This window comes from Epinephelus lanceolatus, chromosome 9 (genome assembly GCF_041903045.1).
Source record: "Epinephelus lanceolatus isolate andai-2023 chromosome 9, ASM4190304v1, whole genome shotgun sequence".
NCBI classification, from domain to species: Eukaryota; Metazoa; Chordata; class Actinopteri; order Perciformes; family Serranidae; genus Epinephelus; species Epinephelus lanceolatus.
The window spans coordinates 7,501-33,467 of record NC_135742.1 but is presented as its reverse complement, the minus strand read 5'-3'; the positions used below and the strand labels follow the sequence as shown (position 1 = coordinate 33,467).

At 40.9% G+C, this 25,967-nt stretch overlaps 1 protein-coding gene and 1 long non-coding RNA gene across 2 annotated transcripts; one reads left to right on the top strand and one right to left on the bottom strand.

The window, feature by feature from the left end:
• Window positions 1-6,695: 6,695 nt before the first annotated feature.
• LOC117252157 (noelin-like) lies at window positions 6,696-24,175 on the top strand. The gene is made up of 6 exons (XM_033618865.2): window positions 6,696-6,909; window positions 9,436-9,585; window positions 9,714-9,869; window positions 14,422-14,641; window positions 18,458-18,564; window positions 22,089-24,175. Exons 1-6 carry the CDS (start codon window positions 6,844-6,846, stop codon window positions 22,749-22,751), a joined length of 1,362 nt encoding a protein of 453 aa, XP_033474756.1. The 5' UTR covers window positions 6,696-6,843; the 3' UTR covers window positions 22,752-24,175.
• A 268-nt stretch (window positions 24,176-24,443) lies between these two features.
• LOC144464374 (uncharacterized) lies at window positions 24,444-24,926 on the bottom strand. Its single transcript, XR_013492098.1, has 2 exons — window positions 24,892-24,926; window positions 24,444-24,828 (listed from the first exon to the last, which is right to left on the bottom strand). It is a non-coding gene; the product is annotated as an uncharacterized LOC144464374 (long non-coding RNA).
• Between the last annotated feature and the right edge of the window lie 1,041 nt (window positions 24,927-25,967).

Here is a 25,967-nt window from a genome sequence, read left to right as displayed (position 1 = left end):
AAATATGAAACGTATGGAAATTTTGATTTATTGCAATAAGCCATGCTCTTAAAGCAATTATCACCAAATTTTATGCATCATCATCTCCACCACTCCTTCCAGTTACTGCCATCAGGAAAATGGTATAAAGTCCCACTGGCCCGGAAAAACACTTACAAGAAATCTTTTATCCCCACTGCAGTAACAGTTCAATATTAAATGGACACAGGCACAGTCATATACCGTTTATTCAGTGCCCTTGTCTGTTTTAAATGTGATGCGTGTTTTAAATGTAACTGTTCACATTTGTGGCACACACTGGTGGTAGAATATCCCAAAACTGGTTAGAGCACACATGTGCACCAAGACTGGTCACAATTTCTTCAGCCATCTTTGATTTCTGAGTATTTATGTAAAATTGAACAAAAAGAAAAATGTTTGAATATCTGTAATTTTGAAACGGGTTAACATGTCAAAGTCTCCATGACAATGTTAGATCAGCAATGTCACAGACAATACTGTAACGTTTCAGGACCACTGGACCAACGGTCTGGGACGAGTTTGCAACAATATGATTCAGGAAAATGTTTTGAAAAAGTTAAAGAAATTGACATTTTTAGAGCAGAGGAGCGAGCAAAGCCATTACTGAGATAACTGCAATTTTTTTTAATGTTATAGTGCCACTTTGAGGTAAAGGAGGGTCATTTTTGAGCCTGAGTAGTGGGTGGAACCAAACCTGCCAATTTTGGCGCGTTTATCATACAGTTAGGGATAGGGTGCATGAACAATCAATCAATCAATCAATCAGTCAATCTTTATTTCAGACTCAAAAATAGGTCCATATAAAATATAATAAAAATAGACGACATACACACAACATACAAGACAGGATAAAAAACACACCTAAAAAACATACAAACACACTCGCCAGGGTCTCCAGAAACTAGAATAATATCTGGTACTGCTCTTTTTAGGCATGGTTTAAGCCATAATAATTTCATTTTTAGAGTCATTCAGCCTTGCCATAAAATTAAACATAAAATTCCTGAGGACAGCATCTAAGGTGGGAACACCACTACACACAAACAGCTGACTGGCACTCGTCCACCGAGGGACCTTCAGTAAAATTCGAAGTGCATCATGGTATGCCACCCATAGCTTACGATATTTAGCCCTACTGTAGCTGCATCACAGGTGGGCAGTGTACAGTGGAGTACAATAGGCTTTAAACAAAGCAATTTTAACATCATCCGTACACATGAAAAATTTACGTGCCAACATATTAGCTTCTGCATACAGTTTACAATATTGTCTTTGAATATCATCATCATCACAAAGGTCGTCCCTGATGATGTGACCAAGATATTTGACCTTATCAACAACATTCAACTCTCTGTCTGCCAAGAAAAAAGTAGGGAATGTTCTTTTCTGGTCCTCTTTAGTCTTTACAATCATGATCACACTCTTTTTAGAGTCAAATTTAACATCAAACTGTTTTCCATAATCTGAGCAGACTCTAAGCAGTTGCTGCAAACCAGCAGAATAGGGAGACATGATGACCAAATCATCAGCAAACACTAAATGATTTACAAGCTTTTCTCCTCCCATACAGCCAGTCCTACACCCTTTAAGCCTTTTAGAGAGCTCATCCATGTATAGATGAAAAAGAATAGGTGAAAGAATCCCACCCTGCCTAACCCCATTAGTCACCAGGAAGGGCTCAGATATGACATTACCCCATCTTACTTGCATGGTTTGATGTGAGTACCAATAATGTAGAATCCGCATTAAATAAGGAGGGACCCCTCGTTTTTGTAACTTTTTCAACAATTTCCCATGATTAATGCGGTCAAAGGCTTTAGAAGCGTCCAAGATGCACATAAACATGGTAGAGTTATGTTTACTATAGCTACTGACAGCCTCTTTCAGAGCATATATACACGTCAGTGCCATGTTTACTTTTAAATCCAAACTGATTATCTGTGGTGACAATATATTCATCCAACCTATCCAGCAAGATTCTTTCTATCACTTTTGATAATACACTAGCCAGAGCAATGGGCCTATAGTTGTCAGTACTGGACATGTTCCCCATTTTATTTTTAACTACTCTCACCAACAGGACTGAGAGCATGGAGTCAGGTAGTATACCATGCATCAGCATTGCTGTGAAGCACAAAGCAAGTAATACAGAAACTCTGTGACATGAAAATTTCAAATGTTCTGCAGAGATCTGATCAAGGCCACAGGATTTATTTAAAGCCAATTTCCCGATGGCATAACTGACGTGATCAGGCCTAATGACCACATTATCATGGGAAACATCACCAACAATAAAAACATCACTTTTGACACAGTTAAAAAGCTCCATGTAGTGTCTTCTCCATAATTCTGTGATATTTACTCTGCCAATCACCCCCTCCATACTAGAGAGCAAAGGTATTTTACTATGATTCATAATCTTGACTTCTTTCCAGAAATCTTTAACATCATTTTGTTGCATCTTCCTAGCCAGTGCATTTGCTCTCAGAGTCAGTTCATTCCTTTTAATAAAATGTACTGCATATTTGAACCGAGTGACAGCCTGCTTTTTAATTTCACACTCAGGTCTATACCTTGATTTACCTGCAATAATCCAATTTTTAAAGGCTTCTTTGGCTTGCTGATGAAGTTCATCCACATACTCGTTCCAGCCTGGCCTGAGATTATACTGTTTTGCCCTTCTCTGAATGAATGGTTTACTAGCCTCATTCAGACCCTGCACAATTCTGTCATACAGTACACATAATTCTTCTTTGTGATTTGACTTACCACAGTTAATATTACCACACATTATAGCATCATATGGAATTTGAATGTTCCCTATGCTCTTCTCGGTCAAGTCATGATAATATAATAGGTCACTCTCTGAGAGTTTAGCCCACTCAGTTTTCTCACCATGATTAACCTGATTATCATTAGTGGTCAGTGTAGGTATGTTTTCTATATTTAGCATAATGGAGACAGTTATGTGGTCTGTTGTTGCAAGCCCATGCAAAATCTCAACTTTATCTACACATTCGTGGGCATCAGCTGTACTAATACAATGATCTAGCCAAGATGTTGTATTCCAAGCCTCACTGACATATGTATAGCTATCCGTTGGCAAGAGGATCTTACTAGTTAAAAAAAGCTCATTATCATGACAAAACTCAATTAAGTATTGGCAAAACACAGACTTCCTATCAGAGATATCGGCATTGATATCACCCATTACATAAATACAGGTACATTCATTTTCCTCAATAAAAGAGCCAATAAAAGCAAGCTTTTGAAGATATTTGTCCTCTTTACTGGGGCATTAATTTCTGATGGGAGATGTAACTGTGGTTCCAAAAGTCTTGAAAAGTGAAACAGGAGCCAGAACCTTCTCAGGCTCCTCTGTTGTGGAACCATCTTCCTTTCTCAGTCCAAGAGGCAGACACTGTCTCTACATTAAGGACTAGACTGAAGACCTTCTTCTTTGAAAAAGCTTATAGTTAGGGCTGACTCATATAGTTAGGGCTGGCTCTTATAGTTAGTACTGACTCTTATAGTTAGGAGTGGCTCTTATAGTTAGGGCTGGCTCTTATAGTTAGGGCTGACTCCTATAGTTAAGGATGACTCTTATAATTAGGAGTGGTTCTTATAGTTAGGAGTGGCTCTTATAATTAGGGCTGACTCTTATAGTTAGGGTTGACTCTTATAGTTAGGGCTGACTCTTATAGTTAGGAGTGGCTGTTATAGTTAGGGCTGACTCGTATAGTTAGGGCTGACTCTTATAGTTAAGGATGACTCTTATAGTTACGAGTGACTTATAGTTAGGGCTGATTCTTATAGTTAGGGCTGACTCTTATAGTTAAAGATAACTTATAGTTAGGGCTGATTCTTATAGTTAGTACTGACTTTTATAGTTATGAGTGACTTATAATTAGGGCTGGCTCTTATAGTTAGTACTGACTTTTATAGTTAAGGATGACTCTTATAGTTACGAGTGACTTATAGTTAGTACTGACTCTTATAGTTATGAGTGACTTATAGTTAGGGCTGACTCTTAAAGTTAAGGATGACTCTTATAGTTAAGAGTGACTTATAGTTAGGGCTGATTCTTATAGTTAGGGCTGACTCTTATAGTTAAGGATGACTTATAGTTAGGGCTGATTCTTATAGTTAGTACTGACTTTTATAGTTACGAGTGACTTATAGTTAGTACTGACTCTTATAGTTAAGGATGACTCTTATAGTTATGAGTGACTTATAGTTAGTATTGACTCTCATAGTTAAGGATGACTCTTATAGTTACGAATGACTTATAGTTAGGGCTGACTCTTATAGTTAGGGCTGACTCTTATAGTTAGGGCTGGCTCTCATAGTTAGGGCTGACTTATAGTTAGGGCTGACTCTTATAGTTAGGGCTGACTCTTATAGTTAGTACTGACTCTTATAGTTAAGGATGACTCTTATAGTTACGAGTGACTTATCGTTAGTACTGACTCTTATAGTTAAGGATGACTCTCATAGTTACGAGTGACTTATAGTTAGTACTGACTCTTATAGTTAAGGATCACTCTTATACTTACGAGTGACTCATAGTTAGGGCTGACTCTTATAGTTAAGGATGACTTATAGTTAGGGCTGATTCTTATAGTTAGGAGTGGCTGTTATAGCTAGGGCTGACTCTTATAGTTAGTACTGACTCTTATGGTTAGGAGTGACTTATAGTTAGGGCTGATTCTTATAGTTAGTATTGACTTTTATAGTTTTGAGTGACTTATAATTAGGGCTGGCTCTTATAGTTAGGGCTGGCTCTTATAGTTAGGGCTGACTCATATAGTTAGTACTGACTCTTATAGTAAGTACTAACTCCTATAGTCAAGGATGACTCTTATAGTTACGAGTGACTCATAGTTAGGAGTGGCTGTTATAGTTAGGGCTAACTCTTATGGTTAGGAGTGGCTCAGGCTTGTCTTTGACCAGCCCCTAGTGAGGCTGATATAGACTGAGTCTGCTGGTGGACTTCCATTGTCTCTCATTGATCTCCAGTCTCCTGCTGAATTCCTTTTATGATTTATAGAGTAATGATCTCATCCCTCAGACTTTATTGTACAGTATATGATAGTCACTGGTGATGGGATGTCAGTACATCTCTTCTGTCCTCAGACTCCAGTGTCTCTGATAGCATTTTTCATCTGTGCAGCAGTATGCCTCCTCATTCCTGTAGAAATGATTGTGGCCATAACATTTTGTGAGATGGAGGAAGTAGCAATAGCTTACAGAGAAGAAGTTCAGCACCTGACAAGCTGGTGTCTTCAAAATAACCTGGACTTGAATACCATTAAAACCAAGGAAATCCTAGTGGACTTCAAGAAATCCAACCACACTGAGCACTCTGCCCTCTTTATCCATGGGGAGGAGGTTGAGGGGGTAGAAAGCTTTAAGTTCCTTGGAGTTCACATCTCAGCCGACCTCATCTGGACCACACATGTCTGTCCATCCTGGAAGAGGGATCCCTCCTCAGTTGCTCTTCCTGAGGTTTCTACTGTTTTTTTTTTCCCCCGTTAAAGGGTTTTTTTGGGGGGGAGTTTTTCCTTACCCGCTGCGAAGGTCCTAAGAACAGGGGGATGTCGTATGCTGTAAAGCCCTGTGAGGCAAATTGTGATTTGTGATATTGGGCTTTATAAATAAAATTGATTGATTGATCTCTCACCAGGTGAGGAAAGCCAAACAGAGACTGTATTTCCTCAGAAATTTAAAACACGCTCACTTCTCTCACCACCTGCTCATCAACTTCCACCGCTCAGGTATAGACAGCATCCTGACCCACTGATGCACTGGTGGTGAGGGCAGCACATCGTATCGTTGGATCACCATTACCTACACAGACATTTATACTGGCCGACTTAGGCTGAATAAAAAAGAAGGCCAGTAGCATCTCCAAGGACCACACCCCCTGGACACTCTGTTCTCTCCACTGCCCTTGGGGAGAAGATGCAGGACAATAAAATGCAAAACAAGCAGATTGAAAAACAGCTCAGAACACAAAGGATTCACCAGAGAGAGTGGAAATCAGTTTCATCTCCTGACTGTTTAAAAAAATGCTGTGTTTTGTTGTCTGTTGCTAAAATTCAGTTTCACTCTGTCAGATGCCCCATAACCCTAACCCCTAACCCCCCCCAAACCCCTGAACCCTGACGCTGCTAACCCTGACCCTGCTGACCCTGACCCTGACCCCTGACCCTAACCCCTGACCCAGGCATCTGAAGGTCTGTAAAGTCTTTAAACCTGAGAACCATTGCACTGATGAATGATCAGTCTTTGTTCTGTTTGTATCTTCCTGTTCTGATCCACCTGGAATTCAGTACTCAAACACACCCCCCCCCCCCCCCCCCACACACACACACAGACACACACACACACACACACACACACATTGTGAGCTGGAGAACGTTGTTGTTTCCACTCGGCTGATTTTTGGTGTCACACAAGAGAAGAAAAGGAACGAGAGGGAGGGAAGAGGAAGAGCTGAACCAGAGAGAGGAGGGAGGGAGGAGGAAGAGCAACAGAAAGAGGGAGGGAGGAGGAAGAGCATGAGCATAGAGGAGAGAAGGAGAAGGAATAGCAGCACCAGAGAGAGGAGGGAGGGAGGAGGAATAGCAGCACCGGAGAGAGGAGGGAGGGCGGAGGAAGAGCAGCAGAAAGAGGGAGGGAGGAGGAAGAGGAGCAGAGAGCAGCAGAGACGACAGATGAAGAAAGGAGTGTGGAGCCATCAGCAGGTTAACGTACAGATCAGGTCATTAAAGAGTTAACGAGGAAGAGGAGGAGGAGGAAGAGGAGAGCGTTTGAAAGATGGAGACTGACGAGAATCTGGTCAACGTTTTTCTGGTGCTGCTCATCGGATCTCACCTCACCGTGGTAACGATGTATTTCTATTTATACTCTATTGTGTTCTACTGTGTTCTATTGTGTTCTACTCTGTTCTATTATGTTCTACTCTGTTCTATTCCTGTCCTGTCCTACTCTGTTCTATTCCTGTCCTGTTCTACTGTGTTCTATCCCTGTCCTGTTCTACTGTGTTCTACTCCTGTCTTGTTCCACTGTGTTCTATTCTACCCTGTCCTGTTCTAATGTGTTCTCTTTCTGTCCTGTTCCACTGTGTTCTATTCCTGTCCTGTTCTACTGTGTTCTGTTCTACCCTGACCTGTTCTACTGTGTTCTATTCCTGTCCTGTTCCACTGTGTTCTATTCCTGTCCTGTTCTACTGTGTTCTATTCTACTCTGACCTGTTCTACTGTGTTCTATTCCTGTCCTGTTCCACTGTGTTCTATTCCTGCCCTGTTCTACTGTGTTCTATTCCTGTCCTGTTCCACTGTGTTCAATTCCTGTCCTGTTCCACTGTGTTCTATTCTACCCTGTCCTGTTCAACTGTGTTCTATTCCTGTCCTGTTCTACTGTGTTCTATTCCTGTCCTGTTCCACTGTGTTCTATTCTACCCTGTCCTGTTCCATTGTGTTCTTTTCCTGTTCTGTTCTACTGTGTTCTATTCTTGTTCTGTTCTACTGTGTTCTATTCCTGTCCTGTTCTTCTGTTTTCTATTCCTGTGCTATTCTACTGTGTTCTATTCTACCCTGTCCTGTTCTACTGTGTTCTATTCCTGTCCTATTCTACTGTGTGCTATTCCTGTCCTGTTCTACTGTGTTCTATTCTACCCTGTCCTGTTCCACTGTGTTGTATTCTACTCTGACCTGTTCCACTGTGTTCTATTCTACCCTGACCTGTTCTACTGTGTGGTGGATATCTTGTGTTTCTATTTATATTCTACTGTGTTCAATTGTACTCCCACTTGAAACTGTGTAACAACACTCTACTGAGTTCTTCTGACGTTCCTTTTGATAATTCAATTGACAGCCTCGGATTGATCGATTGATTGATCAATAATGAAACATCAGAGATTTGAACAGTTAATTAGTTTTAAGATTCATCTCATTTTTCAGACTGAAATGAATCAGTCCCATCATGCACCTCTCCATCACACAGGAACAGATCTAATCACAGGTGCTGCCTTGCTCAGCGGTTCAGAGGGAATCGTACCTGTGACAAACAGATCAATAATCACATCAAGGTTTTTAATTGGATCCAAAGTTGATTCAGATTTTTGTCATCAGACGTTAATAAATGTGAAAAATCCAGGTTATTAAACAGATTAAAATCAGAGACAGAAAATGATCCAGCAGATGTTTTTCTGTAGGATTTTTGATGTGTTTCATTTATAACTTTTAAACTTTCTTTATTTTAATTCGACGTTGTCTGAATATTACATATGATAAAATAAAAAAGCTGCTGTTCAGTTTTATTGAATCTCTGAAAAAAAACAACGCGTCTTTGTTCTTTCAGATTTCAGATCAATCAGTCAGTATAAATATAATCAATATGGAGTGTTGTTGATGAATCCATGACTAATGTTTCTGTTTTTAATTAAACTGATGTAATGTTTTCATTCTGATGCATCACGAAAGTTTTATCAGAAATATTTTTATTTAAATTCACATTAAAAATAATTTATAATAATATATTATATATTATATATTATATAAAAATGATTTCTGCATTATGACAAATGGTCAAGTTTCACAGTCGAATATTTAATTTCTCCGAATCATGAACAAAATAACAGGCGTCACACATTTTTAACACTTTTTTTCATTTTCACACATTTTTAACACTTTTTTATTAACACGTTTGGTTTCTTCATCAGTCACCAACCTCCTCCCATCCCAGGGTGGAGAGAAAGGATAGAGACAGACAGAGACAGAGAAAGACAGAGACAGAGACAGACAGAGACAGACACAGAGAAAGAGAGAGAGACAGAGACAGACATAGAGATGGACAGAGAGAGAGACAGAGAGAGACAGACAGAGAGAGAGAGAGACACAGACAGAGACAGAGAGAGAGAGAGACAAGAGACAGAGAGAGAGAGAGAGACAGAGAAAGACAGAGACAGACAGAGATAAATGTTTTCTAGTTGAATGTTAAACTGTGACTCGATATGACATCAGAGAGGAGGCAGAGTCTCTGTTCCAAAAACGAACCCTTCTATGAAATATCAAATATCGAACATAAAGTCTCATTATTATAAATTATTATTAAAAACTGATAATTAAACCAGGGTACATAAATCAGCATGTGATTCTGAGTTCAGCCTGCAGAGGGCAGCAAACACAAATGACAACAACGTGACTTCCTGTTGGTTTTAATCAGGACGGGTCTTTGTGTCCCTGAGCAGGACTGGAGGAGTTAAAGTCTGATGTCTAACTGACTAACAGTGTCTGTCTTTCATTGATTGGTTGATTGATTGATTGATTAGTTGGACTTTGCACTGCAGTTATTACAGTCATCAGTTTCTTTTTTTTCACGGTTGTCCTCCGATTTCCTGTCTGACAGGTGGGTCCTTCTGCCCCTGAGGAAGGCTGGCAGGTGTACAGTTCGGCTCAGGACTCTGAAGGTCGATGTGTCTGTACGGTGGTCGCTCCCCAGCAGACGGTCTGCTCCAGAGATGCCCGAACCAAACAGCTCCGACAGCTTCTGGAGAAGGTACAGGACACCATTACTGATGATAATGCTGCTAACCCTGACCCCCCTACCCTAAACACCCTACCCTGAGCCCCCTACCCGAACGTTGGCAGCAGCGTCATGTGTTGTGACGTGTTTGTGTCATCCAGGTTCAGAACATGAGTCAGTCCATCGAAGTTCTGGACCAGCGAACTCAGAGAGATCTGCAGTTTGTGGAGAGGATGGAAGTTCAACTGAAAGGTCTTGAAAACAAATTCAAACAGGTGGAAGATGGACATGAGAGCAACATCGCCAGACAGTACAAGGTACTGCCCACATAATGACATCATGACTCATCTCAGCCTTCCGGACATCATGTCACTTAGGCTACTAACCAAAGTGCTCTGTAAACTGAAGTGTTTCATTTCAGAGGTGAACCAGTCCTCAAACTGTCCCGTCTGCACTTTCTGAAGTGTTCATGGTAGTCTTTGAGTCTTGACTGAATCTGAGGGTGTCCTGTGAAGATGGACAACTGAAGCTACTGCTCATGTTTCACTCTAACCTGGGCTCATGCTTTGCTCTAACCGGCAGCAATATGTACATTTTTAACAGGTTTGGCACATCTAAATATATTGTTAAATGTTTAAACTTTATGGAAATGCTACACATCATTAGCTCTCTTAGATTCACCACAATTCAATCATTAAATTCTACGTACAGAATCTATGAGCACCAAAGTATTATTCATTTCATTTTCCACTCTTCACTCATTTAAATTGTTTTAGTTTGTACGAGTGGACAGATCAAAGGCATCGTGAAAGCTTTTTATTTAGAATGAATCTAAGTTGTAAACATTGTCATGGGAGGTGTTAACTGTTTATGCTAAATTTGTTTGTCAAACTGACCGCAGTTCTTCTGACCTATGTTTCTTTTGTCTTCCTGCCTTGTGTTTTTGAGTACGTTTGTTTTTGTGACCTCATTGTGTATTTCTCACTTTGGGACTCGTGATGGCTGAAAATGAACAAATTAATCTTTTTGAACGACTGTTTTTAGTGTCTGATACGTTCTGGTTCAGCCTGTCGAACTGATCAGTGCTCATGAATCCCTGATTTTTCTCTCTTGCTGTTATTGTAGGGTAGAGGGTAGAGTTCACGCTCACAATGCCTGCTACAGTGAGTGAACAAGAATCTATTGAATAGGACGAGAGGTCAGACGGCGTTGCAGCTTTGCTCGCTGAATGAAACCAAACAAACCATTCGACACATGTTGGGTTTATGTGGTCAATACATATACGCGTATCATCCAAGCACAGACTCATCATTCAGAAAATAGGACTGATTATATAATATACACAACGCAGAAAAAATAGATGTTTTACAATGCATCCCGAAATAATACTGACTTCCTGTTTCCTGAAATACCAGATGATAAAACTACAGTTTATATTTCATTAATAACTTTAAAGCGGTCAGTTGATACCATAACTGCTCCAACACAGTGCAGTAATGACTCTGAACGAACGACTGAAGAACAATTAAATCGGACCTTTGTCAGTCGAGGCCAAGGTTGCATCCAGGTGTTCCTCAGATAGTTGTTCTTCCAACTTTGCTGTGTTCCTGTGAAGTTATAATGTGGAAACAACACTGACACTACAAAGATGTATTTTATTGCTCAGAGCGTTAAACAACATGTTATTGATTATGAAGGACAAAAGAAATGGATCAAGTGAGGAATAAGATCAGGCACTCATTTTTAAGATTATTCCAACTAGGGGTGACCCTGAATAGTCGATGATTCGGAGATTTGATTTGGCGAAGTCTGATTCGATGGCCAGTCTCGCCATTGAATTGTCGCAAGATGTGGTTATGAAACAAGACTACCATTCTGACTATATAGGGGTGCTCACTGCTGCTGAACATCTTGATTTGACATAGAATGTATTTGTTTTCTAGTTATTCATGATATATAGCCTATTTTGATACAAACATCAGCCTAATTTCTATTAATAAAAAATTGAAAATGATGCATGCGTTTAATCAGTAGGTATAATCATTACTACGCATGAATAAATCACCCAGTTGCTCGATCCAAAAATAGCTGAGGTGAGTGAGTGTGCTGCAGGACCATCAGAGCAGCATCGAGGCCTACGGTGATTTAAAGTTAAAGTTAAAGTCCCACTGATTGTCACACACCTGAGTGTGTGAAATTTGTTCTTCACATTTGACCCATCCCCTGAGGGAGCGGTGAGCAGCAGCGGTGCTGTGCTTGGGAATCATGTGGTGATGATTTACGGTGGTGGAAACACTTAGGAGGAGGTATGTGCTCTCAAATCAAACTTTTTTATTCGTTTACCTGAAGTGTCTTGAAATGAATTTCACCACTGATTGTTTTCTTGATAGGCTCTGATTATGTATTAGGATACTTTTTTCCCGACGTGGCCAAACAATTGAGAGCGGTAACGCACGGTCTGTGTGGATGAACTTGTATGAACCTGAGTTGATTAACCCTATGGGCCCGAACGACGCATAGTGTGTCCAAATTCACACCTGTTCTTCTCCATTGATTTTCTCCGCGACCATGTGTCATAGTGAGAAGCCACATATATCATGTGAAACAGTGAGTTTCAGTGTGAATCGTAGCTTTCCGACAAGACCAAGCACTTGTCGGTAGTCCAGTGTTTTCACAGTGAAAAAAAATTGATAAAGTTTCACTAAAATGATGTATAACAGAGCTTTCATACAGCTTTGCACACACATTACTCTTGGATGGATTACTCGTGAATGCAGGCTCGCACCAAAATGCCACACATATCACATGAAAGCGCAGGAGCAGAGCTTTCCAGTGATACCACACACATCATTGTGCTGTCATCCCATCATGCTGTAAATACAGATCAACTGTCTACAAAATAAAAACCTGACGAATTTCTTTACAATCCATTATACAGATCTTGTTATCAGTCACTTCATATAGTGAGGAATATCGTATCTTACCACGTCTTAGGCTTGCGTGTGTTTCTCCCTGTCTATCCACATTTGTAGTCCGGCTTTCAAGATGCAAATATCTCCATATTGTCCAGTTGACACTCCATCAAACTTTGTATGACAAGACCAGCGCACTTCAGCTTTGCGCACCCAGACAACTGCAGCCTAATTATGCATGCATGACAGGGCCGTAGTCACCATATACATTGAAGGGAACATGTGCCCCCCCCAGTGCCCAAAATGTTCCCCCAATATATAACTGAAACTGAAAAACAACAACAAACTTTTTTTTTTACTGCAAACAAAGTGGCAAATATTATCTTGGAGGATATCATTGTACTTGGTTGACTATTTTTCTATTATCTTAGATGTAAATATTGCATTCTCTGTTTTTGACCTGTGAATGAGTCAATGGAATTTCTTGCAATAATGAAAAAATACTGGCAATCATGTCCGCCTGGCACAAACCACATGTTGTGAACAGCTGTGAAGTGACAGAATGTCCCACCATCATGGTTCTTATATTGCCAGATTCCAGAGAGTCTCCCCTCTTCATATATGGCAGAATATGTCAATTTCTAACTTGCTATGGTGAGATACATGTAAAAATGTAAGAATTTAGTCACACAGATTTGTTTTTTCCATTGATATAAAAATTAATATAAAATACAGGCACATAGAAGGACATGTAATGATGGCAAATCTGGTTAGCCCAGATTGTCCTGAAAAAACAAAACAAAACAAGCTATAGCATGTGTATGTAGCCTTTATAATGACTGTGATATGAGCTTAAAAGTAAAGGCAGGAAAAACACGCCAAAAAAGGCCTAGGGCCCATAGGGTTAATGAAGTAACTTGAAGTCAGAAAGAAGGAAAACTGTTCCTAAACCTGTTGATGATGTTTTTGCATGTTTATTTGTGAATGAAAGGGCAAGTTCTGACGCATCAGAAATGACTCCTGTTAAAGACATGGATGAGGCTGCAGCACGTCTGTGCTCATCTAGAGCATCATACCTTGATGAATTGAAAGGAGTAGAGATAAAGATGAAATGATAACTCTTTTACTTTTATTATTATTATTATTATTATCTTATTATGCCAACTGAAGAATTTAATTTGTTCATTAGCTCTTTTCTCTAGAGCAGAAACTGACGCAAATGAGCTCATTAATCAATGAGGGGAAAAAAAAAAAACATGATTTGACGATTAGTTGGCCGAAGGAAAAATCCCTAACCCTAACCCAATTCAACTATGAAAATTCTTAGTTGGGGACACCCCTAATTCCAACACCACATGAGCACAGCACAAGGTTGTTGAGGTAACTGTGATGTGTGCTGCTTTTCCCTCAGAGAGCAATAGATTATCAGTCAGCGACATTTCTGTAACTTTGTATAAAAATTAAAGCTTTCTGTTCAGAAGGCCGATGGGCTCAAGTATCTTTACAGCCCCTGTACTCCAAACTTTTTTTTGAGGCTCAGCCACAGTCTTTATGTAATGTGACATATAGTGGTTGATATTTGAAACATAAAAACAATGTGAATCTTTTTCTTCCAACACCGTCTGGGTCCAGACCTAGACAGAGAGGGATGTTAGGTCAACAAGGGGGACTTATTTTGGAACGATATCCCCCTCGTCCTCCTTCATTCCCCCTGAAATTCCCTTGCGCCGATAGCCCCCACCCTGTGAAGACATGGTGTCAATTCTCAGTACAGATCGGTGTGAAGTGATTCAATATCGTAACGTTCTACAGTGTCTGAAAAAACTGACTCGTGTTGTTAAAGTTATTTATGAAATGCAGTCGAGTCAACAAACACCTTCAGATGTCCGACGTCTGGACGGTAACTGAACTCTGCTGTCCGTCTGTCCATCTGTCCGTCTGTCCGTCTGTCTGTCAGTCCATCAAAGCAAAGATGGAGGAGTTACGACCTCTGATCCCAGTCCTGGAGGCCTACAAGGCAGACGCTCTGCTGGTCCGACAGTTTAAGGAGGAGGCGGCGAATGTGACAGAGCTGCTGGGATCACTGCAGGAGCAGCTGGGAGGTCTGGACTACCAGGAGCTCCACAGCCGAGTGATGAACTTGGAGGACCGGCTGAGGGCCTGCATGCAGAGGCTGGGTGAGTAAACAAGAAACAAACAAACAAACAAACAAACAAAGGGCCAGTAGTTAAACAGAAAACAACTTATGGAATTCAGAATTTGTTTTCGACATTAAAACTGTTTTTTTTTTCAGTGTATTTGTTTTGGGTCCACCACAAAAAGTAAATGTGCATATTAACAACAAAAATACTTTCGACCTGCAGCACTGAATAAACTGTTCACTGTGTCTCCCAAACAAACACCCAGATGAGGAGGCGCTGATGCTGGATTTGTTGGAACTTTAAGAATAAAACAGAACCAAACAAATGTCTTCTGTCAACAGTACGAGTGATTTCTGTAACATAACCACTTCATCCTGTCAGGGGTCGCAGTTGTTGTGGGGGGTGGAGCCTATCCCAGCAGACAGTGGGTGAGAGGTGGGGTTTACCCTGGACAGGTCATCATACTGTGACAGGGCTGTCTTATTGTCATCTTATTTTATTTTATTTAGAAAATCAGGACAATGCATATTAATGAACATGTACGGCAGTAGCTACATGTAAATATGCCAGATTGTAGCCTGGGGGCTAATTTCCATGTGGAGTCCTTTAGGCAGGTTGATGTCACAATACAAAAGAACAAGAAATATACAATATTAAAAATTTGTTAATTCAAACAAAAAAAGAAAGAAAAAGCAGATAGAAAACAGGACAGTGCATAAGTATGCGTTAATACAGAGAGTTAATACAGTACAGCATGCAGTTAGAGGTGATTGCACGTTTGGTTTGCTCTAAGCCACACCTTCAGGTGGCTCTTGAAAGTGGCCAGGGTGGGACATTCCCTTATGGTAGAGGGCAGTGTGTTCCAAGCTGCACTCCCTTTAATAGACGGGGCATTTTGGCTGAAGGAGGTTATTCTGAAGGGAACCTCACAGTCCTTGTTAGCAACAGCTCTGGTGGTCCAAGTCTGTCGGTATCTAATAAACTGTTTCAGTGGGGGTGGTGCCAGGCCATGGAGCACTTTATATATTAGGCATACAGAGGAGAATTTAGAAAAATTAAGAAAACCCAGCAAGTTATATTTCCCTAAGATGTTGCAGTGATGATAAGATAAAGGTTTTTTGTGTAGAGCTTTTAGTGTTTTTTATACAGAAGCTCAACTGGTTTCAGAATAGTAGAACCTGACATGGACCAGCTGGTGATGCAGTAGCTCATATGTGAAAGTATCATAGAGTGCAAAAACATCAGAGCAGCTGCAGCTAATAGGGAACCTCTGATTTGCTTAAAGTTATAAAGATGGAATTTAACTTTTTTGGGTAACATTTTAACATGATTTTTGAAAGAGAGTTTAGAGTCTATAATCACAACAAAGTATTTAAACTCATTAACAACATTCAACTCTTCTGAGCCCAAAAAAAAACCACCAGAGTGAGAAAGCATGGTAGTAGAAGGTTGCTTCGACAAAAATAAACAGTTATTTTGCATTTAAGATAAGACACGATCTATTAAGCTATGTTTGTATGTGTGTAAGAGCTATTGAGACCACACGTGCTGCCTCCTCAGGATTTTTAGCTTTAGTAAAAATTACAGTGTCGTCAGGGTAAAGCTGGACATTCACATGTAAAGAAAAATCAGGTAAATCATTAATATACAATGAAAATAAAATGGGTGCCAGTATGGACCCTTGGGGGACCCCTACTGGACAACCCATGTAAGAGGAGCTGGCACCATTCACCACAGTGCATTGTTGTCTGTGTGATAGGTATGAGTCAAACCAATTAATAGCTTGGGTAGAAAAATTGAATTGGGACAATTTAGATAGAAGCACCGTGTGGTTGACGGTGTCGAAAGCTCATTTTAAATCTAGGAATACGACACCAACGCATCCATTTTTATCTAGATGACGTTTGATTTTTTCCATGAACTTGGTCAATGCAGTCTTGTTAGAGTGGTGTGGTTGAAACCCAAATGCATGGGATGTAAAGGAGCTTGGCTATTGCCAAGGAATTCAATGATTTGTTTGGCAACCCATTTTTCAATTATTTTGGAAGTAAGAGGTAAGATGCTGATTGGTCTATAATTATTCATGTCAGACTTGTCTCCAGCTTTAAATACTGGGGTGACTGGGGCCAATTTCCACACCTTTGGGACAACTGAATTCCTAATTGATAAATTAACCAAGTGCATGATTGGGGGAGCTAAAGCTTCCTTGTGTGATTTCAAAAAACTGGTGTCGAGCCCATAAATATCTATGGTTTTAGAGTTCTTCAAAGCACTAATGATATCATTAAGTTCTGGTTCTGTGATTTCTTGAATATAAAATTTGGGCTGAGTATTGTCAGATAAAGTAGGAACCTGCTGGTCATGTTCCTCAAGAGCTGTGAACTGTTTCACCATATCCTCCATTGATTTTATGAAGAAAGAGTTAAATTCTTGAGCCAGGACAGCAGGGTTTCTTACCAGCTGATTGTCAATTTTTAATTCCAAACCTTTAATTTCCTGCTTGGGTTGTTTCCCTGTCAATTTGTTCATATTCTGCCATATTTTTTATTTTTGCTTTTACCTCTAGCGTTCTCAATAATTTGGATAAAAAAATTAGCTTTGGCCTTGCGTAATTCTGACGTCACTTTGTTTCTGGCTGCTGTGAAGTTGAGTCTGTCTGTAGTAAGTCCAGACTTAATAGATTTTCTGAGCAATTGATCCCTAAGCTTCATTAGTTTTAGGCAGGCAGAGTTGAGCCAGGGGAGAGATGTGGAGTTCTTTCTGCCTTGGCGACCCTCCTGGAGAAAGAGAGGACGACCTCTTTGACTTTCGAGATAAATAAGTCACTGCCAGCGTCTGCATCATCGCATTCTATAAAGCCAGTGCAGGCAGAGCTCTATCCACATTCCAGTTGATTCTTTGGGACTGTCATATTAATAGAATGGTTGGTTGGAGTGTGACACAGATTTTTTGAGCGTTTGATTTTTCTGGAGAAGAAGATTGCATTATGGTCTGAGAGACCTGTTAACAGGTTGTGGGTGTTTGTGATTTTTTCCGGTTTATTGGTGAAAACTAAGTCAATTTTAGAGTGTGTGCAGTGTGTAACTCTGGTGGGTTGTTCTGTTAGCTGAGTGAGATTGTTATCCCAATTGATGTTGAAATCGCCAAAGAGTAGGATTTCTTTTTTATGATTACATGAAGTAAGGAGTGCCTTGGTCATAAAAATCAATGTTAGCTGTAGATTTGCAATAGATGCAGATAACTGTCAGAGACATCTCTCTTGAAAGGGAGATGTTTACACCAGTGCACTCAAGTGTGATGTTGCTGGGCCATATAATCTGATTGCATTTCAAGTTGTTCTTTACATACAGAATAGAGAATCCAGATAAACATAAAATCGACGTTAGAATTACATAATAAATGTTCAATCTGTTCTGATTTGGGCACCAGGCTGCTAACATTTAAATGGCCCCCAAACAACCCCCCCTTTTTATACCCTGGATCCCAGATAGTCCTAGCCTGATTAAGTGCCCTGAATAATTTAAGTCGTTTGTTTTTTGAGTACTGGGTTACAGATCTTACATGTGCTAGTGTGTGGGAAGCTGTCCTTTTGGTTGGAGCGTTGTGGTGCTGACCTCCTGCTGTGCTGCTGGTTCCCGGCTCAGTCCCGCTGGGTGACCCGCTGTTGGGCTGACGTTGGCTGGGCGTAGTGTCTCCTCCTCGCTGGTGTTGACCGCGGGCGTTGCTGCAGTGGTGAAAACTGCGGTGCTGCCCTTGCTTTCAAAGCTTTCAAAGCTGTAAAGACCACAAACAAAACTTTATGTACCTCCTGAAATCTGAGCTACAGTTTGTATGTTATATTTTTATTTTCAGCATGTGGAAAACTGACGGGAATCTCTGAGCCAATCACCATGAAGACGTCTGGATCCAGGTTTGGATCGTGGATGACTGACCCACTCGCTCCAGCTGGGGACAACAGAGTGAGTCTCATCACCACAATACAACAACAACACTTGAACACAGAGTCCGTTTTATCTGAGCTCGGAGACAACAGATTTCTAACGTACAGTCTTTGTGAGGTCTGAAAGACGAGGCTGTTTGCAGGATCTTATAAAAGACAACATCCAGGCGCATCATGGGAAATGTAGGCTGCAGTGGTTTTGGACTAACAGTGAAAATATCTCCACCTCAGGCCATTCTGTTTTTAATCTGTAGTGAAGAGACACAGTGAAACAGATCATAAATACAAGCACAGGACTCAAACAGGATCCAGATGAGGTTTTCAGATGAAACATAAACACAAAAGACACAAAGATAAACATAGACACTGTCTCTTTAATGTGTTCAGGCTGAGGGATAGAATTACAATCAGCTTCATTGGTGAAGTTAGTATGTGAACACACAAGGAACATGGCACCAGTTTATGGTGCTCTGATGTTTGTACACAGTAAACAAACAACTACAAACAAGGACAACACATCTGAACAAGGTAAACACAAACAGTGACGACGATGTACAGATATCTGTTTATATATGTTCCGATATGTGTGTGTATATATGTCCAGATATGTGTATACGTGTATAGATATGTGTATATGTTCAGATATGAACAAAACAGGCGTGATTGGGAGGAACGGCCTGCCCGATCTGAACCCGAGTGGTGTGCAGTTATTGGACTTCTGTGTGGGTCGCAGTTTGGCCATAACTAACACCATGTTCGAGCATGGACAAAGATGTCCATTGGTGCACGTGGCACCAGGACAGCCTAGGTCGCAGGTCAATGATTGAATTTGTAGTCGTGTCATTTGACCTGCGACCATATGTTCTGGACACTCGGGTGAAGAGAGGAGCAGAGCTGTCAACTGATCACCACCTGGTGGTGAGTTGGATCAGGTGGCAGGGGAGGATGCCGCGCAGACCTGGATCTGTTTCCTCACTGGATCTTCAACTCCCACCTACGGGAGACCTTCAACCGCGTCCCGAGGGCGGAGGGGGACATTGAGTCCAAATGGGCCTTGTTCCGCTCTGCCATTATCGAGGCGGTTGTTGCGAGCTGTGGTCGCAAGGCTGCGGGGGCCAGTCGCGGCGGTAACCCCCGAACCCGCTGATGGACACCAGAGGTCAGGGGAGCTGTCAGGCTGAAGAAGGAGGCCTACAGGGCATGGTTGGTCTGTGGGTCTCCAGAAGCAGCTGACGGTTACCGGCGGGTCAAGCGGAGTGCAGCGGCAGCAGTCGCGGAGGCAAAAACTCGGGCGTGGGAGGAGTTTGGTGAGGCCATAGAGAAAGACTACCGATTGGCTCCAAAGAGGTTCTGGCAAACCGTCTGGCGCCTCGGGGGAGGAGGCGGCAACTTGCTCACACTGTTTACAGTGGGGGCGGGGAGCTGCTGACATCAACTGGGGACATTGTCGGGCAGTGGAAGGAATACTTTGAGGGGCTCCTCAATCCCACCAACACGTATTCCAGTGAGGAAACAGCCAGGGGTCTCGGGGGCGGGTCGTCCAATTTCGGGGGCAGAAGTCGCTGAGGTAGTGAAGGAACTGCGCGGCGGCGGGGCCCTGGGGGTGGAGGAGATTCGCCCTGGATATCTCAAGGCTCTGGATGTTGTAGGGCTGTCCTGGCTGACACGCCTCTGCAACATTGCGTGGACATCGGGGGCAGTGCCTCTGGAGTGGCAGACCGGGGTGGTGGTCCCCATCTTCAAGAAAGGGGACCAGAGGGTGTGTTTCAACTACAGGGGGATCACACTCCTCAGCCTACCCGGTAAGGTCTACGCCAGGGTGCTGGAGAAGAGGGTCCGGTCGATAGTTGAATCTAACATAATAATAATAACAATAATAAATTAACAGTAATCCGTATGACACAATGAGACAGAGGGAGAGAGAGAGAGACAGAGAGAGAGAGAGATGCAGGTAATGACAGTAGCTTACAACAACATTATTGAAAGTAATAATATTATAGTTATAGTTCTGGCTACTGTGGTACAATATGTTGAAAGTATGTATTAGTATCTGGCAGTATACATGTGTGACAATAGTCATATGTGTATAATAACAGTAGAAGTATGACTAATGACTCATGATGGCATATGTATGTATGTATGTATATATGTACAGATATATATATATATATATATATATATATATATATATATATATATACATGTACATACACTGATATATGTGTATATGTGTACAGACATATATATATATATATATATATATATATATATATATATATATACATATGTACAGACATATATACATGTATATATATATATATATATATATATATATATATATATATATATACATATATATATATATACACTGATATATGTGTAGAGTTTTTCGCAGACCCATTTATTTTAATTTTCCAATGTGATACTTTTCGATGCGCATCTAAACAGGCTGATGGAAACATGGCTAGTAGCTCAGTCCATAGGGACTTGGGTTGGGACCCGGAGGGTCGCCTGTTGAAGTCCCCATTTGGACCCAACATGGAGCGTGGACTGGTGGTTGGAGAGGTGCCAGTTCACCTCTTGGGCACTGCTGAGGTTCCCTTGAGCAAGGCACCAAACCCCCCAACCGCTCGGGATGCCTGACCAAGGCAGCCCTCTCACTCTGACATCTCTCCACTTTGTGCATGTATAGGTCCTGTTTGTGCATGTGTGTGTCTTTGAGACCTGCGTGTCAATGACAGAAGAGTGAAAAAATTGAATTTCCACTCAGGGGGATAAATAAAGTATATATATATATATGTACAGATATGTGTTTATATACAGATATGTGTTCATATGTACAAATAGATGAGTATAGACATATGTGTACAGTCATGTGTATTTATGTGCAGATATATGTGTACACATGGACAGATATATATTAGTATATATGTACGGATGTGTGTACAGGTATGTGTTCATATGTACAGATATATGTATATATATATATATATATATATATATATATATATATATATATATAGATAGATATGTGTATATGAGGACATATGTGTTTATATGCACAGATATATGTGTTTACATAGACAGATATATGTGCATATATGTACAGATGTGTCTATAGATATGTGTCAATATGTTCAAATATATGTGTACAGTTATGTGTATTTATGTGCAGAATGTGTATCATTGTACATATATATGTGTGCTTATATGTCCAGATATATGTGTATATGTGTGTACAGATGTATGGGTTTAAATGTACAGATATATGTGTCTACATGTCCAGATATATGTGTACATATATGTACAGTGCAGTCCAGTGGATGTTTGGTGTTCCAGGGTCATTAGAGAATGAAGGTCTGTCAGGTTTCAACTGTCAGTTTTTATTTCATTTGAGTCTACAGTCAAACTATGTTTAATATGATGACATCATAATCAGTACGTTACGTGTTTATGGAATATGGTCATCTGTCATGCTATCACGCTGACACAACAAATGAAACAATCACTACATATGTTTAGATCTTTTTTTTTTCTTTACAGGTGTGGTACATGGATGGTTACCATAACAACCGCTTTGTCAGAGAGTATCAGTCAATGTATGACTTCATGACGACAGATAACTTCACGTCTCACCGCCTGCCTCATCCTTGGTCTGGGACCGGTCAGGTGGTTTATAATGGATCCATTTACTTCAACAAGTTCCAGAGTCACACCATCATCAAGTTTGATTTCAGCACGTCGCTCATCAGCCGCTCCCGACAGCTGGACTTTGCAGGGTATAACAACATGTATCATTACTCCTGGGGGGGGCACTCAGACATCGACCTCATGGTGGACGAGGGGGGGCTTTGGGCCGTCTATGCCACCAATCAGAATGCTGGAAACATCGTCCTCAGCCAGTTAAACCCAAACACTCTGCAGATCATCCGCAGCTGGACCACCAACCACCCCAAACGTAGTGCTGGTGAGGCCTTCATGATCTGTGGGACACTGTACGTGACTAATGGGTACTCAGGTGGAACCAAAGTTTACTACGCCTATTCCACCAACTCCTCCACCTACGAGTACATTGACATTCCTCTGACCAATAAATACAGTCACCTGTCCATGCTCGACTACAACCCCCGAGACAGAGCGCTGTACGCCTGGAACAACGGCCATCAAGTCCTTTACAACGTGACACTCTACCACATCATACAATAAACACACACCAACGAGTCAGTATGAGTCCTTCACAATGTCACACTGTACCACATCATACAATAAACACATACTGAGTCAATATGAATCCTTGTTAACTTCACAGTCTACCACATCATACAACAAATAAACACCAATGACTCAGCATGATTCCTTTACAACGTGACACACTACCATGTCATACAATAAACAAATGAGTCAGTACGAGTCCTTTACAACATAACACTCTACCACATCATACAATTATTATACAGTAACACACTGTCAAGTGTCGAGACAGAGCATTGTACACCTGGAACAACGTCCACCAAGTCTTTTCTAAATGACACTGTTTTTTGTGTTTTTTTTTTACAGCAGGTCGAATACTAACAGATAAACAGAGTGATAAAAGTTTTCTGTCATAAATGCTTATGTTCTCTGATGTGCAGAATTAGAGGAGAAGGGAGTTTTCAGGTTCATCTTTGTGCCTCCAGGACAGAGAGATGTATGCTGGCCTAGCTTAGCACAAAGACCAGAATCAAGAGGAAGCTGTTAGTTTAGCTCCATCAAAAGAAAATCCCCTTTCCAAGAAAACCAGGTCTAAGACTGATGGGTGTGTTTAAACAGTCTTACTCCCAGTTCAGGACTTTTGGGATGCTTAGTTCAGTCACTGCACCAAGTGTTGTTGATCAACGGTAACTGCTGCTCATGTGTTATTTTTACATTTCTATTTGTGCACACGTGTAAGAAACTGCATACGACATATAAACATGGAAATTAGAAAAAGTAAAGGTTAAAGTTTTGTTGGTGTTTTTATTTCTGCTTTCAGTGTTTGTGCTAAGCTAAGCTAACCCCTTCCCCCTGGTCCCAGTCTTTAAGCTAAGCTAACAGTTTCCCCCTTGCTCCCAGTGTTTGTGCTAAGCTAAGCTGGCAGTTTTCCGTGCTCCCAGTGTTTGTGCTGAGCTAGGCTAAAGATGTCGCGGACCTTTCTATGTACTGGAGCATTTTCAGATTGTTGGACTGTTAAATTAGACGTGTTCGTTTGTACATTACGTTGATATAACGTTACATTTTGGTGACCTGTTGTTTTTTGGGTAACGACCAAAGTATTTGACATGAATGCACTTGAAATGTGAAGAAAACACTGAAACAATGACAAAGAAAACAAACGTAGTCTTTGACAATAAGAGACACTGAAATGTTTTGATGAATTGATGTTGACACTGAAGAATGCTTCATGTTTTTTATGATGAGATTTCTTTTTTCCTGTGGGTGACATTTTCTGGTTTTATGAAGTCAGAGCCACCATTGCTACTCTGAAGTAATAATAATAATAACAATAATAATAATAATAATAATAATAATGATAATGGTAATGATAATAATGATAGTAGTGTTTTCTTACTGTTGTGTATTATACAGTGATATAAAATATTTATTACAACCTCTCTTTTCCAGCAATTCTCAGAGTTTTTAAATCAGTTGTCACAGGTTGCGTCAGATGACCTTGACATCTGGAATCACATCATGCTGAAAGTATTCTGGGAGATTCTGTCCTGCTATCACACACCTGGTCCTCCTCAGCTCAGAGTGAATACTGAAGTCGTGTCCAATCATTGAGTGGAAACTGCAACATCCACGTGTAGACGACATTTCATGGACTCTGCTGTGTGTTGATTCATTTGTTGAAGATCTGGATTGGTGTCCTCACAGTTAGTCACTAAATATGTGTCAAAGTCACATGAACTCAAACAACTCTCAACTCTGTTAGTTTGTTCATGATGAAGCAGAAATCTTCAGTGCCAAGAATCCTCTGAACCTCTTAATCTTCAGCTCAGGAGCCTCCATCACCACCAGTGTCGTCATGCAGGTCAACGTGTCTACCTGCAGGTCAGTGTTGAGGACACAGGACTGATGCGTCAGACTGGGCGGATTGTGTTTGAGTAATTAATGGATGTAAACATGTAAGAAATGAAAATAATGGGTGTCTGTAGGTCCATGTTTAAGAATCGTCCTGCTGAGTGGGTCCCTAGTGTTTCTGGTGTCCCTGGGATACTTGGTGTTCCTGGTGTCTCTGGTGTTGCTAGTGTCTCTGGGATCCCTGGTGTGTCTGGTGTCAGTAGTGTCCCTGGGATCCGTGGTGTGCGTAGTGGTCCTGATGTACCTGGTGTTCCTGGGATTCCTGGTGTCCATGGTGTCCCTGGTGTGTCTGTTGTCCCTGGTGTCTGTGGGATCCCTGGTGGTCCTGGTGTCTCTGGAGACACTGTATTTAAATGTGTGGGTGGGACGAGTGTCACTTTCAGGTCAGTGAGTGTGTGTGTGAGACATTTAGAGGACTTCAGTATTTCCTTGTTGTCCATTGGTCCTGATGTTGTCATCATCTTTTATAAATACATTTGAGTGATCTGTGAAAACTGAATGTGTTTGATTTTAGGATGATGTTCAGACGAGAAACAGTGTAAATCATTCGGTGACTTATTTGAGAGCAATGTTGTCAATTTTAAAAACAGCATTTTTAATTGCTTCATACTTATTTTTGTTGAGTTGTAATTTTTGAGATTCAGACTGTGTTTGACGTCTTTGTTTTTAACTGTCCCTAACCCCATAATCTCCTTACCCCGTAACCCTAACTCCTGACCTGTAATCTAAGCTTTTTACCTTTACCTCCTAAGTCCTGAGCCTGATGAGATGTTGGATGTGGTAGAAACAGAAGTGGTTCATTATTTAAGTGCATGATATAAAAACGTAAAAGGATCACTTGGTTTTGGTGAGCTGTGGCCTTAACAGCTGATGCGTTTGGGTTTCATCACACAACCATGATGTAATCATTTCATTTTACAAAGGTAACATGAACTTGACAGTGTATGGCTTGTCTTTGTGTTTGTTTCCAGGACCAGGATGTTGGTGTGGGCCTCACTATGCTTTAATGTGTTTTGAAAAACTCATCATATTTTAAAGTGTATTTCTTGAGTGTCTTGTAACAATAAAGGTGAAATGATTACAAAGAAAAATGTGTGTGATAAGTCCTTCCTGTGTGACTTACCTCAGGTTCTCAGAGGTTTGAGGAACTCGAGGCAGTGGCTGGGGAGGGGGAGTTGCAGACATTTTTAACTGTAGTATTTGGTGGTCAGGACGAAAGGAGTTGAGTCTCATCGTCGAAGACGATGAGACTAAAAGGCACAGTCCATCATCCCTCCTCAGAGTCCCTTCCCATAGTCAAAGGCGTGTTTGGGGTGAAAA

Bases quoted from the DNA above. Each gene is read 5' to 3' on its own strand.
- LOC117252157 (XM_033618865.2), top strand. From the start codon at position 6,844: ATGGAGACTGACGAGAATCTGGTCAACGTTTTTCTGGTGCTGCTCATC. The intron at 6,910-9,435 runs GTAACGATGTAT...CCTGTCTGACAG, and splicing joins TCGGATCTCACCTCACCGTG to GTGGGTCCTTCTGCCCCTGA. The intron at 9,870-14,421 runs GTACTGCCCACA...TCTGTCTGTCAG, and splicing joins ACATCGCCAGACAGTACAAG to TCCATCAAAGCAAAGATGGA.